Genomic DNA, 16928 nt, shown 5'->3' on the forward strand with positions numbered 1-16928 from the left:
CGGCCCCGTCCAGCTCGGCAGCGCCCCCCGGCGGGGCCGCGCGGGCACGGCGCCGCCGCCGGGCCCCGTCTGCGCCTCGCGGCTGCCGCACCAGGCCCGGCCCAGGGACCGACACACAAAATGGCGGCCGACCCGCGCGGTCACGTGACCCCCTTTGTGCCTTTCGGGCCCCCGCCGAGGGGCCGCCGGCGGCCGCGGGTCGCGCGCGGGGGGGCGAGAGGCCTGTGAGGGAGCCCCGGGGGAGGACGCGGTGAGGGGCCCCCGGGATCGGCGCCTTCCCGCCCCAGGTGTCCCCCCCTCCCGGCGGGCGGGGAGAGCGGGGAGAAGATGGCGGCCATTTTGTGCTTGCGCAGAGGCGAAGGTGGGGGCCCGGGTGCGGGGGGGATGGTGGGACCCGGCCGGGGGGGGGGTCTCACGTACCGACTCCTCTTCCTTCTCCATGCCCGTGGGCATCTGCGGCACGGCCCGGTTAATGGAGGCATATTCGGCCAAGTCAGGCAGGTCCTCGCAGCGGAAGACGGGCAGCGGCTTGGACGCGTCCAGCGCCCGGGCCCGGAACGACAGTTTGCTCATGTTAGGCGGCGATGGCGGCTCCGGCTGGGAAGGGGGGGGCGACAGCAAGAGCGCTCCGAGCTGAGAGCCGGACCCCGCCGAGCGATCTCATGGAGGGACCGGGGCTCCCCCGGCGGGGCGGGGCGCACTCCGACACGGGGCCCGGCGGCGCCGGCTGGCGCGGCTGGGCTGGGCGCTGGCTCCGCTCCTCCGCCGCTCCGGTTCCGCTCAATACGCCACGGCCAACATGGCGGACATTAAACCTCGACTGGCCGCCTCTTTCAGCCAACCCCAGCGCCACAGCCATTCCCACACTGCATCGCGCAAGGCGCGGGCACGGCGCCGCCCGGGGGGAGCGCGCGCCGCGCGGGCACGGCGGCGCGGGAGCGCGGCGGGCTCCGAGCGGCCGGAACGGGAGCAGGAACGCGGCGGGGATCGGAGCGGCAGCGGGGCAACGGGATCGGAGGGCGCAGCCGGGAGTAAAGCGGGGCTTTAATCAGCCTGCGGCACCGCTCCGCTCGCCGAGCCGTGCCGGGGAGCCGCGCTCCGCTCCTGCCGCGGCGAGGAGGTTTGGGCGGCCCCAAATCCTCCACACTGGGGGCAGCGTCCCCGACAGCCGCGCCTGACCCTGACAGCTCCGGGAAACCTGGCCGAGAGAGGCGGGGAATTGCCGACCTCGACCTTTCCGGCCGCTCGGGGGCCGGACCGCAGGACAGCGGCGCCGGGCGCTGAACTCGCCCCGACCCGGTCGCGCTGAGGCGGGGTCCGAGCGCGGGGCCGCCCGGGGAGCGCCCCCGCCCCAGGGACCGGCCCCGCACTCGCGGCCCCTCATCCGCACCCGGGCTCGGTCCGTCCCCGCACCGCCGAAACGAGTTCGCATTCGCGCTGCATGTAAGAGAAACACGAGCAGCTCCCCGAAAACGGGGAAGAACCGTAAGAACCGGGCGCCCCCACAACCGCATCCCCAAGCGCTTTTCTTTGAGGCTTTCAGAAACTTAGTCCGGCAGCGCAGCGCAGACACGCGAACTGGTTTAACCCTTGCGTACATTTATTACCAGTGACCCGCTCAAGCGAGCTCACCCCAGGCAAAGGGTAGAACTCATCTGAGCATGTCTCATTAGGGAAGCTCGTTTACATCCCAGTGAGTCGATTAAATTGATGCGTTACCCGGCGATAAGCAGGGGAGAGGAAGGCAGAGTCTCCCTGGTCCCAGCGCTGCCTGCACGTGCCGCCCCGGGGCATCCCAGCGCAGCCCCGGGAACGCCAAACTCCGCTCCCGCCAGGCCGGGGCTGGAGCCGCCGAGTTAAGGAACAATCCACCTGCTCATCTGTGTTTCTCGCACTGGGTAATTCCAGTTCTAAAGTAAACCCCACCTTCTTGAAGTTATGCTTATTTCCGTTTTAAAATGTGAGAAAGTTGTGCTTTGATTGAATTCAAGTGTCCCTCCACTTTTAAAGCAACACACTGTAGTTTTGTACTGATATATGAGAATTGGTAGACAACTTGTTCTTTATCGCATACTACTCTTATGAAATAGAACTTTAAGAAATAGGACATAGATATAACAAAAAAAAATTAGGGAAACCTAAGTTTGCTTAGCAATTTTAGAAATCTGATCTCTGTAATAGAAACAAAAGCCATTTTTTTAATCTCATCACCTCTTTAATAATAATAATAATAATAATAATAATAATAATAATAATAATATTAATACCATCCTGAACCTTGAGCAACTACTAGACACTGGATGAAATATTACTACATGCAGTTGTTAGCAGCAGTTTCAAGCCAACTATTTGCATGTGTCTTCCGTGTAGGTCTCCCAGACTGTTTAACTTGCATGCAACTTGGCTTCATAACCTCTCTGGGACCAGAAATTCTGTCTGTTTTGCAAATGGGTAATGCAGTGGAAGACAGCTGCTGAGGAGAATGAGACTTGTTTTTTTTAGGAAGGTTTGGGTTTTGGTTGTTGTTGTTGTTTTAAAGAGAGTGGCATGAACTAAGGAATATCATTGTATTCATTTGTATGTCAGTAGTTACATCAGAACCAAACGTTTAAACATTATATCGCTTTATACTCTAAATTTAAAGCTTAAAACACACACTAACTAGAAAAAGTAATCTTAAAATAAATTGCCCATAAAACATCTACAGTTTTCCAGAAATACTAAATAATTTAGTTTACCCAATTAGCAGACAGATAAAGTGATGACAAAAAAAACCCTCAAAGCAATATGCCATCATAGATTGACTTTGACTTGAAACGTTAAATGAAAATGAAACACCTGGCAGCTAAGCAAAAAATAAGGCCATTAAACATAACTCTTCACTTTTACTGATGAAAGGAAAACAATACATAATGAACATAATTAAAAGCAAAGTATTGAAAATACCCTGAACTATAAAGAAAGAATAATCAAGTACTAACTTATCCTTAAGTGACCTTTGCATTTCTAACCCTGCCACAGGCTTGAGAAAAGTGCAGAGCAAGCAGAACAGACAATAACATTTGGATACAAAGAGGACAGTATGCATTAAGAAGGAGTATTGGCCTGAAACTCTTGGACTCATCAGCTTTTAATGTTTTGCTAATAAAATAGATTGTGTTTAAATATTTTGTAGCAGAAGATGATTAGTCCTCAAAATTAACTAAATTAAATTGCTAGTAAGATGAAAAGTGTGATATTTGAAAACAATGCAACATCAGCCCTAATGTCTGTTCTGTAAAAGGTGGTGACGGGAAAAGGCTTAGAACATAGACTGATATTTCCATTTTACTTTCCTTTCAGTTACAATATGCAGGAGTATTTAGCTTTTTCCATTTTGTAGCTTTTACCAAAATGAACACATTACATCTGTAGACATCAGTGCTGCACTGTGACAGCAGTTAATGTAGAATTGGTATATTTTGCATAATGACCAAAATACTCTTTGCAGGCTGTCGGTAAAAGATCAGTAAGTGTAAACTAATTTGGTGAACCAAAGTGCTGTGTTTCTATTTTAAAAATTTAACTGTAAGGTAAAGTAACTGAAATATAATGAATATAACATTTTGAACTGATGGTTTTATGTTTTTTCATTTTTGGGGTTTTTGTTGGTTTTTGGTTGGTTGTGTTTTGGTTTTTTGTTTGTTTTTTTGTTTGTTTGGTTGGTTTTTTTGCAAACTGCTGAAATTAGATCTTTAACATTTGGGGCATTTCTTTAAGACTTCATCTTTTTATGATATGAAACCAATTGAAAGAAATAAATGAAAGCACTTTATATATCAGCTATGTAGCTGGTAAATATAACCATTTAAATATATATTCAGAACTCCTAAATTCAGACTGAGCATTAGGGGCAAATTTACAACAACTTGCTCCATGCAGCTACAGACAGAGGTCTCTTTTCCTCTCATCTAACTCGGGTTTGTGATGCCCAAAGACTTAACTTGCTATTTTGGTTTGCAGGTTTTCTGTACCATTTGACAAGTTTTTACAAATTTTCTTATCTATTTAGTTTTGCAGCTTAAGACCTCTCTGAGTTAAAGAAAGATTTCCAGTCATTTATTTAAGCATGAATTGTAGTTTTTTGAACATGAGTTTGATATTGTCTCACATTTTAACACCAATCATCATCACAAAAGAGCTGCACATAAAGTCCATGCAGGTTAAATCCCATATAATTTTTGGTGCTTTCTGGAATCAAGCAATTTCATATTTTAAGGATATAAAATTCTAGGAGACAGTTGTTCAACATCTAAAAAAAAAATTTTAAAATATTTTTATTCTCCTTTTTTGTATTAGGATTGATTTGTATTTTGTACTATGCTAAACTATACACTGACTTTCATATTCATAAATACTTGCAATTTTTAATTTTTGTCATTCTGACTACTTTATACCCTTCTACTAACTCATCATTTATCTATACATAAATTTTGTTGATCTGATTTTTTTTTATCTCCATAAATGCTAACTATTCTGACCTGATAAAAAAATTGTCACTGATATCTCCACACACACACATTCAATACTCAAGTATTAAAAAAGGCACATTCTGAAATTACCGTATCTGGATAAGCTTTAATGGATTTTTTATGTATATTCCTGTTCTTCATTTTGTGGTGATGCTACTGTTCAAATTTACTTCTCAGCTACCTTTCTTGTACATGTTTTACAACACTAGATAGCTATATTCTGTTAAATCATCTCATACTTGGAGTTTGAATTTAAATGAGATAAATGTAGGCAAATATGACACTAGAGGTTCTTCATTATTTTATAAAATGTCACATTACAATAGTAAGTAGATGCATACAGAAATTATCTTAATAGCATGAAGATTTCAACCATAATGTAATGCACAGTGAATTTCACCTTATTTACTTGTGTTAACTGTCTGTGTTAAAAGAGATAATGGAACTGTCACACATAAACAGTTCAGACACCACACTACAAAACTGGTGTAGAATGACTTTGTGATAACCTCTGCAACTTTTTTGAAAGATAATTTAGTGTTTCATAGCTTTGGTATCTCAAAAGAATGGTACAATATATTCATTTAGTTATTTCAGGTGCTCATGGTTGAGATGCATAGTTACAAAGCTTATTTGGAGTTCTCTGAATCATAATTTGAAGTAGTGACCAAGTAAACCTCTTCCTCAATTCTTGACTTAATGAGGGGAGATTATATATATGTATATATATATATATATGTAAGACAAATTAAATTTTTGTTTCTGGTACATGTGCTGCATGGTCAAATCTTTCAGTTACCTTTTATTTTTTGTAGGCACTTTCAGTTTACGCTGCAGAATACCAAGAGATGAGATACTACTGCATTTAATATCGTGTTCCTGTTACTATTCAACAGAATGTAAGTAAGCATAATCCTTTAGATTCCAAAACTGCCAAAAAAAAATAAAATTAAATTTGGAGATATGATAGCCTGGTAAGACAAGAAGCTCATGCTAAAAATGAGCATGTAACTTTTGCACTACAAGCCCAACAACTGCTATTCTCACAAGCAGTATCTTACTAGAAATGACCAGTAGTGCAGCATTACAGAACCAGTTGTATCCTCAGCATTCAGAACATAGGCACTGAAGTTGGCCTTCTTGCAACACAGTCCAAAGTTTTAATGCTCTGTCACAAGTGACTGTACCTAAAACTGGATAAGGAATTGCCATGTGATCAATGGGTTTCACATTTTAAAACTACACACAGGAAATCACAAGGCAACAGTATTTTGCAGCAGGTAACGCCAACAAAACCAAGACAGGCTGAAATGAACAGTAGTTCTGTCATTTCTCAGGCTCTCACTTTGTGCTGTGCTGCCTTTGGTAACAATGTTGGTTTAAGACACTGGTCCCTCTCCCTGCTCTGCCACCCGCTCTTTCTCCTGTGTAGCTGCACTGCCCCCTCACTGGTATCGGCACCACTGCTTATGGAGCTGCACTGAGTAGCGGGTGGGAATGCCATCACATACATTAACAACTCCGGCAGAAGCCTAACAGAAAAGCCACCCGGAAAGATCCGTGTTGGAATTCATATGTCCCCACTATCTGCAGTTTACTACCCTCTTTCTTCATGTGATCCAGTTTGTGAAAGCTGCAGAATACAACAGTCTGAACGATAAAAGCTGTGCAAAAAGGATTTGGAAATGATACAACTATATATGCAATTTAATACACACCCAAAATAGTAACACTGTCATGTACTATAATTTAAAACTTTTGCCTACAAGACTAGTGCCTGAACTAGGCTATAAATGAATGAGTTCTTATTTGCTTTCAGACTGATTACATATCACTGTGTATGGGTGGGGTGTTATAATTTCAAGTACATATATAACAGGCAATGTTTTTTTCCACAAGTGAAAGGATCTATATGCCAGTTTAATGGTGTAATCTTCTCTGGGGATGTCTTTTCAGTTATACATACTCAAAAGTCAAGTCCAGCATCCTCAGGGAAACTAAGCTGAACCTCAACTTTTTGATTATGCCACTGAGCCATATCTAAAAGAGAAGGAAAATCACTAGCCAGCAATCCTCTTACAGAGAAAACACAAAGTAAAGAGAGCAAAAGCTATAGCGAGATTCCTACTTTTCCAGCTATAGCTAAGCTCTTAGAGATAGTGGAGGCACTTGCCTATATAGGAGGACCAGAAAGTGCAAGAGGAATGAATGACTTAGGATTATTATTTTACAGAACTCAACATTTGTCCCAACATCACCTGGACAGACAGAGCCCATTTAACCATTCTCTTGCCTAAAATGTATCTGAAAGCACAGAGGGTTTGAGGGAGCTTGTTTTGTATTGTCAGAAAGGAATGAGCTTCCTTTATATGGCTTGTTCCAGAGATTCAAGTTCTTATGTGTCTGGGGAAAACACATTATAGTGAAAGCAGTTATTCTCTTAGATACAGCAGTGGTAATGACACAAATTATGCAGAGACTCTTCTGTCTTGAAATTTATTTTTCCCTGTTTAAATTTTAATGGATTCAGAAATGTTATCCTAAGAATTGCAAGGGTTAAAAGTGATTTATGAGTTTCTCCTTTATGGTTTTATGTTAAAATGTGTAATCCCTCTAAAATACTGTGCTAGACACACCTTGAATTCTTGATTTAGTCATTTTCACCAGCAACTCATTTCACAAAATAATCTTTTAGGATTAAGTAGTAAGACAAAGGGGACCAAAAAAAAAATAAATCAAAAAATGTCTGACTTAATGCTCTGTTTTTGTTTTTGTTTTTTTTTTTTTTAAATCTTAATCCAAAACATTTTGTGTTCTGACATACAAAACAATAATAATATTAAAATCACAATTTATTAGGTAAACACAATTTGAGCTGGACAGACTGGCTAGGCACCTCTTACTTAGGTATGGACTTCTGCAAATATCAGATTATAACACGTGAATGATTTCTGAGTCAAGTGAATTTAATCATATGATTCTGTATTATTTCCAGTAGAAAAGCCAGCAGAAGGGCAAAAACCCTTATGCTTTTCTTGCAAAAAACCTCACAACTAAGTAAACAAACAAAACAAAAAAGCAAGCAAACCCACAACCAAAAAAAAAAAAAAGCCCCACTTTCTCTTGTGAACACAACTCTAATTCATTAATCAAGAGCTAAGGATAGATGACTGATATTCTGCATAGGATAAGGTGAAAGGCTAAAAAAGGAAAACAGAAGTACAGAAATCATACTTGTACATGGGTTGAAGACTGTCCTGAGTCTTTCAATTGACCACTAAGTTAAAAACAAAAAAACCCCACCACAAGCACACACCACACCACTAAATAAACCTTAAGCTGCCACAGTGCTCACACCCCAACCCTGGATAAAGGGGTAAACTGGGGACAAGCTACCTGCCTTTGCATGACTTTAGAAAGTTTACTTCTATGCTGTTAGTTGCACTGCCCTATGTAAATGCAAATATACAGCAAATTCAATTCAGGGAAAGACATATGCTCTAATGTCTTAATTTTTTTACCTTACACTCCCAAGATAGAAATCCTGTCTTGCAAGTCAACCTATGAAAAATCATTTCAAGTGCTCCAGAGCTTCTGTTTAATATGATCAAGTATTTTCAGAACTTCAGAACTACGTTGCTGATGTTAAATAACGTTACTATATAAAGCCAATCATTTTAAATTGCAGTTCCTGAATCAGAATGAAAGTAAGTGTATTTGCTTGCCTCAGACAACTGAGGAAAACACTGACTTATACCTAAAAAGGAATCAGCCAGGCTTCAGAAGTCTCTTGGTGCAGGAAAGTGTACTTGCATCTTGGAATAAAGAGGCATTTCCCAAGGCATATGTTTAGATTTTTTTTTTTAATGTTAGTGAGACCTACCTACATACCTAGTGTGAGTGAACTCTGAATTTCAGATCAAATTAATACAGTTGTGTCATTAAATACCTAATACAGGCTATACCATCTTTACTTAAGGTAAATACATTTCTCCAAAGAAATGAAAAAAATACAAATAACTCAGCTTTTGGATTTCAAAAGTTTGCAAGAACACAAATATTCTTTCAATTTTAGAAGCGTTTGGTTTTGTTTTTTTTACACAGTGTAGTTTGATTTATACTTCTAAATTAAGCATGAGTGAATGTTCTAGAGATATTGTTTGACTTCTAGGATACAAACTAATCATGATAATATTTATAACCAAACATTTATATATGCACTTCAGAAGGCATAAATTAATAATGCTGTATTAGTGAAAAAAACCCTAATGAATTGAGTTAGACTATAAATATCCAGCAGAGGAGGCTAGATCTGAACACAAATCTGATAAGACTCTTCTGATGTATATATATATTGAAATGATAGCATCGGAGGCATAAAAAATGTAAAACTCTGATAGGGTTAATCTGAAGAAAATATCTTTTCTGAGGTTTCTGAACATTTAGAGAATGCAAAAAACTTGTGGGAGTTGGGCAGATGTTGAGAGGAAAAGTGTTTTTGTTTAGATGAAAACTTGAAGTCACCCTGAGAAGACAAATAGAGATATCACATTAGGTTATCTTCTCTTCGTAATGCAGGTGGGAAACCCAGGCTGCTGTGATATAATTGGCATTTTCTTCTCACCCCACCCAGTGAAATCCCCAAATCTTCTGTAAGGGTAACCTGAGAAACACAGCCAAGTGGAAAGTGGTTTTCTCAAATCACTTAAGAGTAGAAGCAGGTAAGACTTCCAGCCCCTCACCCCTGCCTGATAAAGACACTCCACTCTCACTCTCTTATTGAGCAGTGTGTCAGTGCCGTTCCACATTCCACCTGTCTGAGCAAGAGAAGGTGACAGAGCCCTGTCACTGACACAGGGCTCTGTGCACAAGCCTAGTACTGGTCACAAGTGCCAGGTCCACTGAACTTCATCTGATTTCTAAGCAACTCAAGAACACAAAAGGATATGACCTAATTAAAAAAAAAAAAAGGGAGAGCATGTAAGATGGGAAGGAAAACAGTTTCTCACATTAAAGTAGCTCATCTGGAAGTCTGCTTGACTAGAGCTTTCATCCCACAGGTTCCTGCAATATCCAATTTTTAGTTTGGAAATACATTCAGAGATGATAAAAGAAACCAGAATACTTTCTTACAGAATCTTCATTCATTATGTGATTATAAATGGATATGGGCTAAACAGAATGTGTATATGCAGAGTCATTAGATGTATTTTTTCCAGCTGTTATCCAGCATGTCGTCTTCTTAAAAAATGCTGATTGTGGCACTTTTACTGAATTGTGAATATACAGTCACATTGTCTAAAGACATCAAGATATTCTATCTTGTATGGATATCTTTGAGACCATCAGAAAGAACTAAAATGTTGGAATGCAGAGCACTTTTAATTAAATGTTAAACTTTCCTGAGGAAAAAACTCTGAACAAATACATCCAGGTAACATACCCTGTCTGTGCCTGGCATTACAGATGAAAATCTGTCAGATAAAAGGACCCTTTCAAGAAGTTATCCTTTTAGTCATCAGGTTATGGCAGCACCAAGATTCTTTAGTAAACAGATACAGGACCTAAGGGATGCCTGTAATGCCCAAAGGCCCAGATCTGAGCCACCTGATTTTTTAGTCTGTTTGAACAAACATGGAAAGCTCACTCTTACTTATGTTAGTGAATATCCAAGACACACACCCCTGTGAAGGCAGGGAGGTCTTGCTTCCATTTAGCAAGTTTCTTAAAGCTTTGAAGGGAAGTGAGGATTAAGAGCTAACTTTTCATCACCTAAATGATGCACAGGTCAGTATTAGCAAACTCAGGGGCATGTGATTTATCTGATTAGATGAGGACATTCACATCTGAACTAATCATAAGAGGAAGATGGACACCTGATCAGGATACTCAGTGAAGTTTAAAATAAGATTTATATCACTGCAGAAGTCCAAAATTTAGGTTTTTGGTCCTTTTGTTGTGTTTTTTTTTAAAGCTGTGATTTACTTGACCTGGTTCTTTTCAATAGGTACAATTACAGTTTTGACAATACTCATCTAAAGGCAGGTGAAAGAGGTTCTACATGAAGTGTTTATGATACAGGGATTCCAATCCACTCAGCAGCACAGCTGACTGTTAATGCAGTGAAGTGCAAGTTAACACCACCTGAACACAGACCCATTGCATACACATCTAACCATGCACTTGTAAGCACAGGTCCCAGATTAATCCAAAATGGAACCTGACAAAAAAAAGACTGTTCTGGGAGGAGCAAGTCTGCTCACTGTTCCTCAGGCTTCTCACATTTTACATTTAAACATTATTGAGTAAAATCCATGAGACAGTCCTGGAAGCAGGGATGAGATCCAGCTCTCTCCTTTCCCTCTTCCTCTGGGAATCCCAGTGCTCAAAGCATTGTAAAAACTAACTCCTCCTTTTTCCCTTCCCCAGCAAAAGTGATTCAGGTTGTCTTCAACAACAGAGGGTGTTAAGTCAGTGTCCCACCATTTTCAATCGTCTGCTTCAATCTGAATTCCCATGGACTACGTTTAGAGCTCTTGCTGTTTTTAATGGTGCTCAAAACAATAGACATTGCATCTGTAACTGTTGTTTTCTGATGTATAGTATTGTATGGCTCTGAGCATGTACCATCCAGGAGCTTCATAACAGCATCCCAGCTCCCCGCACAACCAGTTTAGACTGGGACTCACTTGTTATTTGGCAGTTTCCATCTCTCTGTTGTTTATACTGGGAGATAAGCAGAAAGAATAATTTTTAGCAAACATACTTTCTAAGCACTCTTCTCACCACCAATTTTAGACTCAGGCTATTATCAGTAGAGAATTGATGAACAAACTTTCCTATTAAGGAAATTTGTAGTACTGGTATTATCTTGCTCCTGGACAGTCCAGTAGTAACATGATATACTGGAAATGTGACTTAGCAAAGAGTTTAAAGAGCCCATGGGACCTGAAGACATTGGTACGTGGTCACATGTGTCCCAAGACATATTTTGTTGCTCACAACAGCAAGACAGAAATTCTATTTCAAAGCAGTGACATTCCCCACCCTGTATATTTACTAAAGCATTTAAAATCTAGGATTGTCTCTTCACTACAACATGAATTAACTTCTTGAGCTATTTGATAAGAGAGGAAAAATATGAAGAATGCTAAAAGGTGGATGGATGTGCTAGTCATAGCAGTTCCTCTGGCATATAGGGGGTAGAGCACATTATTTCATAACACTGGCAAGTCATACAAATATCACTCTGGAAGAAGTGTGGAGGGACCTAACGTTCTAGAAGATGAGAGTATGAAGCAGGCACGTAATATATTGTCCTTTGTTCACAGGTGTGAAACAGGTGATCCTTGACGTAAGTTTTAAAATAATTATTCATTGCTGTAAGTTGACACTGACAAGTTTGATGTGGAGAACTACAGCTAGCAAAGTCATGAAGTAAGAAAAGTGAGAAACAAGACTATGTCATAAAGTGTCAAATGTAAAGATAACCTCCCCCTCCCCTGAAACCCTGTTGAATCAAAGACAATGAATACTTTATAACCCTCAAAAGGGAACAGACAGGAGTCCCAGCACCAGAGTGTGTTATCAGCATAGGAAACTAGAGAACAATGATCTGAGTGAACAGAGTGCCAAACAGTGCTCTTCTACACCACCAGCACGCTTCTGGGGAACTGTCTTCACATTATTATCATTTAACTTTGGAAGTTGGTTATATCTGCCTCAGATCTACACATCTGCTCTGCTGTGACGTTTTAGACTGACTGTTTCTACTGTGACTGTTAGCTGAGTATATAACACTAGTAATATTGGTAAGAGAAATGAAGGCACAAGGAACATTTTGGTCAGTCAGGTTGAGTTAAGCTCTTGGAAAAGACTGGTTTACAGTAGGATGCTGTATTTCAAATAGTTTTAAGCCAAGAGAGCCAAATATCTTTGAAAGGTGTCTGGAGTCTATACAGAGTTTCTGGGTAAAAGGAAAACTGTATTAGGAGAAAAATACTTTACTTTTGCCATCTTTGAAAGGGAGGGATATATAAGGGAGAAAATTAAGAAACCCACAGAAAAAAAAAAAAGTAAGAGTTCTTCTGCTTTAGGTTCTGGCATTCCACATTTCAGAAGGAGCAGGGTGGGGAAATCACACAATAAATACAGAGCCATCCCTCAGTAATGACTCTTCCAGGCATTTCTGTAGAAGATGCAGGAGGTAAATAAGTTGCTATTTAGCTTTGAGAGGATACAAAATCTTAATCAATTTAATCTTATTGGCAACATATCTGCTGGGAACTATTTCGTTTTTCAACAATGGCTCAAAAAGGAAGAAGGAGAGAAGTGAGGAAACTGCTGAATTGCAAAAGATCGGCACTTCACTCATCCCACCTTGTGACTTCTTGATAGGAGTGAGACCAGACACTTTCATCAGATGCAGCTTCAAAGTTGCAAAACCATAACCAAAGTTAAAGAGTAGCCCCAACTAAAGGGGAGAAAGAAGAGCAACTGTGAAGCAAGTTGCTAGTCAGCATTCATGTTCTTGCTGACATCACTGAGCTAGAACTGACTCTGAGCACCAATTCATTCATGGCCTACATGCACAGGCTGCAGTCACAAGAAATCATCACTTTCATGGTCCAGGATGACAAGAGGAGCAGAAGCATGAAATTACCTTCAGTAAGTACCTCAGTTTATCATTTGCTCAGTACTGTTGTCCATGGATGAGCAAACTGAACATTGGTCTACATGATGTAAAAAAAGAAAAGTTGTATCAGAATTAAATAACCCAGTGATTCTCTAAGATTGAAAATTATCCTAATAGATTCAACAACAACTAGCACTACTTCCATTGGAATAAACCATGCCCAAAATGCCAACCTTTGACCTAGTGATCAGGTCTCAGAGATGGAAGATGGCCAAAATCCACACTTTTGAAGAGAGTTCATATCTTGATACTTGTCCTCAAGACCTAAGATTTGTGCCAGGACACTGAAGATGTGATGGTCATGTTGCACTGTCACAGGCCACCAGGACTCTCCGCTCCAGCCAAGAAACCATAAAAGCAGATATTGTCTGATAGAGCAGATGATAAAAGCTGACTGATATAGATGTTAGTTACTGGAAGAAGGTTGCAAGATGTATTTTACCTAAGACAAAAGTAAAATTTACCTTCCTTTAAAGAAAGATAACAAATAAAAAACCATTGCAGAGATCTGCATAAGATGTGTGTCAGTTTCCATAAAACTAATTATTTTTACGAGCAAACTTTTTTTAAAAATCTAAATGCATTTTTGAGGATTTAAACATTCATGAGAAGTTTAGAAACTGTTTCAAACCATCTGTTATTTGTCAAATTTATTCTTTTAAAATAATGAAGATACTGAAATGTAAAATAGATGCAAAAGCCCCTAATATTGTCAGCTTTTATCACTCAAAAATAACAGGCACATTGATTACTCAAAAATGAGTTAAATTTAATGTTAAATTTATTCCTGAACCTGTTGAGTTTCCAATATATGCTCTGATCATAGGCTTGACTATGTCTTCCCACCCATCTTAGAACATTAATCACTTCTGTTTTCTTACACCTAATATGGATGTTAGCAGAAAGCTTCCTAATCCTTTTGCACTTAGAACCGAGGTGATCTGTAGGTTCTGACGAAAGAAAACAACACACATTAACATATATCTATTTATAAATACATGTAAAACGCATGCTCCACTCAGCAACAGGAAAGAAAAAACCCACCCACCTCAGGTGAATCCTCTTTCAATCCGAAGGACTACCTTAGGTTTTCCCTTCTTTACAATCCCACCTTCAAACACAATCCAAACTCCTACAGACCTCAAGAGGAGATTTGCATATGCAAGCACAGGAGCAAGGGAGACCTCTGGGCTTGATTAACCACCGGTGAACGGAACCTTTAACTTCACAACGAGCAAACAATGGACTAGTTGCACAATAAGTGTGTGCCAAAGCCTTCCATATTGGCTGCAAAAAAAATCACTTAAAACCCTTTCATCTGCAGCCACTGTAAAAATCATTTTGGGGGTGGGGCCGAAAATCTCATCACTGAGGAAAACGATTCTACGTACAGGATTGAAAAAAACAAATAAAATTAAGCATCAGCTTCATTACACAAACCAGCGAAAGGGTGAGGTCATGCCTGTGCCGGGCCATAGTTCATGCGACACTACAATTTTCCAGAGATACAATTTCATCGTCTTCCTAACTAATCTGAGGTTACTTTCGATACAGAGAAAAGAAAAAGATACAATAGATTAAAACGTGCCCCACCTTTCTCCCCCCCCCCCTCCAGCCCCCTCCCCCTTTAGAGCCAGGGACACGAATTGTTTCGGAGCCCCACAGCGCCACCAGCACAGAGCAATGCAAAACAAAAAAGATCTCCCACCGGGTGAAAAAAAAAAAAAAAGAAAAGGAAAAAAACGGAAAGAGCCTAGAAAAATGCCAAAAATTACAAAATGTCTCCCAAATGTACCTTCTTGGAGGAAAAAGAACAAACAAACAAACCACTCACACACACCCCGCCAAAAAAGAGCAAACAACCCCACACCAAGACATCTAAATGAAGTGTGGGGAAATAAGAACCTTTATATAACTAATGCTTTAAGCTAATTACCAGAAGAGCGCTAATTTGTAAATAAAGAGGTCACTGTTTAGTAAGAGACATAACTTAATATAAACCCTGTTATGTCCATCTCCACCTTCACCATACCAAGGGCAGTTTTCCCTCGTACTTTAGACCAAAGTAATCCATCAAGAGCCATCACAAATGGCATTGTAAACTCTTTTAGCCACCACCAGACCATACTGTAGCAACATAATATTCTTCCTTACACACGAGAGCTGCATTATATTTATAAAGACAGTCACATATTTGGTCCTGGATCCGTTTATTACTCGGTAAAGAATTCCCCGCCCCCCCCCCCCCCCCCCCCCCCCCCCCCCCCCCCAACAAAAAGCTAGAACCCAAAAAAAACCCCAAACCAAACCAAGTCCATCTGGAAAATATTTAAGTTCTTATACTCTTAAATTGAAGTTAAATTGTTGTTAAGCTTCGCGTGTATAAAATTTTAAAGAGGAAAAAAACTGACTTCAGTAATTGTCGCTATTAAGGAGACACCGTTGGGTGGGATACACGAGATCAAAGCTATGAAAAATACAAGGCTACGTTTTGTTCATCAACACAACGAAAACCCCCCACAGCACCAACACAAGCCAAAAACCCGCAGAAACGAATATTTTTGGTTAAAACCACAAACTTACCTTGGGAGAAGGCAGCCCTTGCAAATGGGCTGTAACAATATGGACTGCATACTCGCTCTCCTACAACCAGCCATCTCCATGCTGCAAAGGGCTCCCCGAACATCCTTAAAATATTTCGCAAATGCAGAAAGTGAGACTTTTCTTTCTTTTTTTTTTTTCTTCTCTCCCTTTTTTTTTTCTTCCCCTCCCCGTCACCCGGCCAGGATCGCCGGGTGAGGAAGGAGGCGGCTTCCCGAGGGTCGGCGGGCGATGCCGGCGGCGGCCGCAGCCGGGGCGGGGGACCCGGTGCCTCCCGGGTCACAACTTTGCCGGGGCCGGCGGCGCCTCGATGGGCTCCGCGGGCAGCGGCGCCCCCGCCCGCTCCCCCCCCTCCGCCGCCGCCTGGAAAAATGCAGTGTGCCATTTTACACCCGCCTCTGGAACACACAGGACCAAAGTCTAGCGCTGGTTTTCGGTGACACTGCAAAACTACGGCTCTCCCGGCGCAACCCCCCGCCTCATCCTCCCCCTCGAAGAGAGAGAGAGAGAGAGCAGCCGCCTCTTGAGAATTAATAAAGAAGGACAGCTGGAGAAAATAATTCCGAGACTTCGTCGTTTTCCCTCCGTCCCTCCCCCGCCCCCGCCCCCACTCCGAACCCCGCAGCAAGTTTGTGCCGCCCGGCGCATCCCTCGGCCCCCCCCGCGGCACCCCCGCACCCCCGCCCGCCGCACTCCGGCAGCCTCGCAGCATCCGAAAGAGCCAGTCATGCCTGGAACAAAATCCATGATTCCTGGAAAGTGGGGAGGCTGGAATCCCAACAAATACTCAATTTACATACAATTATAAATACCTACCTTGTGAAAGAACTAAATTAACACTAAATTCAACAGATACATCCGTTACGGCAGGAATAGTTTTTCCATAAATACTGTTTTAAAAACCCCTCCTTATACTGACTGACAGAATTCTACCATGCTGCCCACAAACAAAATGGCTGTGGCACCGAGTTTTTTGGTTCCTCCCACTGTGCCTCCCCCTGGCCTCCAGGAAGTGGTAGAAATCCAAAATAAAATCCGCACGAAAAGTACAATACATCAGCTAAACTCCGCACGGTACCGTCAGACAGCAGCGGGAGGGAAGCACATTTACCAACATTGTA

At 41.7% G+C, this 16928-nt stretch overlaps 2 protein-coding genes across 19 annotated transcripts in view; one reads left to right on the forward strand and one right to left on the reverse strand.

The window, feature by feature from the left end:
* EPC1 (enhancer of polycomb homolog 1) overlaps positions 1-16892 on the reverse strand; it is a 64109-nt gene extending 47217 nt beyond the window's left edge. For 3 of the 5 annotated variants that reach the window (XM_027648531.1, XM_027648534.1, XM_027648532.1), the window contains exon 1: positions 421-573. In XM_027648531.1, coding sequence (XP_027504332.1) covers positions 421-573 — 153 coding nt within the window. Of the gene's footprint in view, positions 1-420; positions 859-15789; positions 15894-16623 lie in introns of those variants that run through there. The other 2 variants (XM_027648535.1, XM_027648533.1) reach the window with 2 other exon arrangements.
* Positions 221-16928, forward strand: part of LOC113949668 (collagen alpha-2(I) chain-like) — a 49673-nt gene continuing 32965 nt past the window's right edge. Inside the window, exons 1-5 of one of the 14 annotated variants that reach the window (XR_003528498.1) lie at positions 936-1693; positions 2371-2506; positions 5327-5410; positions 9090-9232; positions 10941-11093. Coding sequence is in view for 1 of the 14 variants with exons in the window: in XM_027648538.1 (XP_027504339.1) it covers positions 663-1178 (516 nt within the window). In the remaining 13 variants the exon portion in view is untranslated. Of the gene's footprint in view, positions 362-645; positions 1694-2370; positions 2753-3021; positions 4496-5326; positions 5411-5943; positions 7390-8199; positions 9036-9089; positions 9233-10940; positions 11094-15992; positions 16355-16928 lie in introns of those variants that run through there. The other 13 variants (XR_003528499.1, XR_003528503.1, XR_003528501.1 and 10 more) reach the window with 13 other exon arrangements.

The sequence above is a fragment of the Corapipo altera genome, unplaced genomic scaffold, assembly GCF_003945725.1.
Source record: "Corapipo altera isolate COAL_440 unplaced genomic scaffold, ASM394572v1 47, whole genome shotgun sequence".
Classification (NCBI taxonomy): Eukaryota; Metazoa; Chordata; class Aves; order Passeriformes; family Pipridae; genus Corapipo; species Corapipo altera.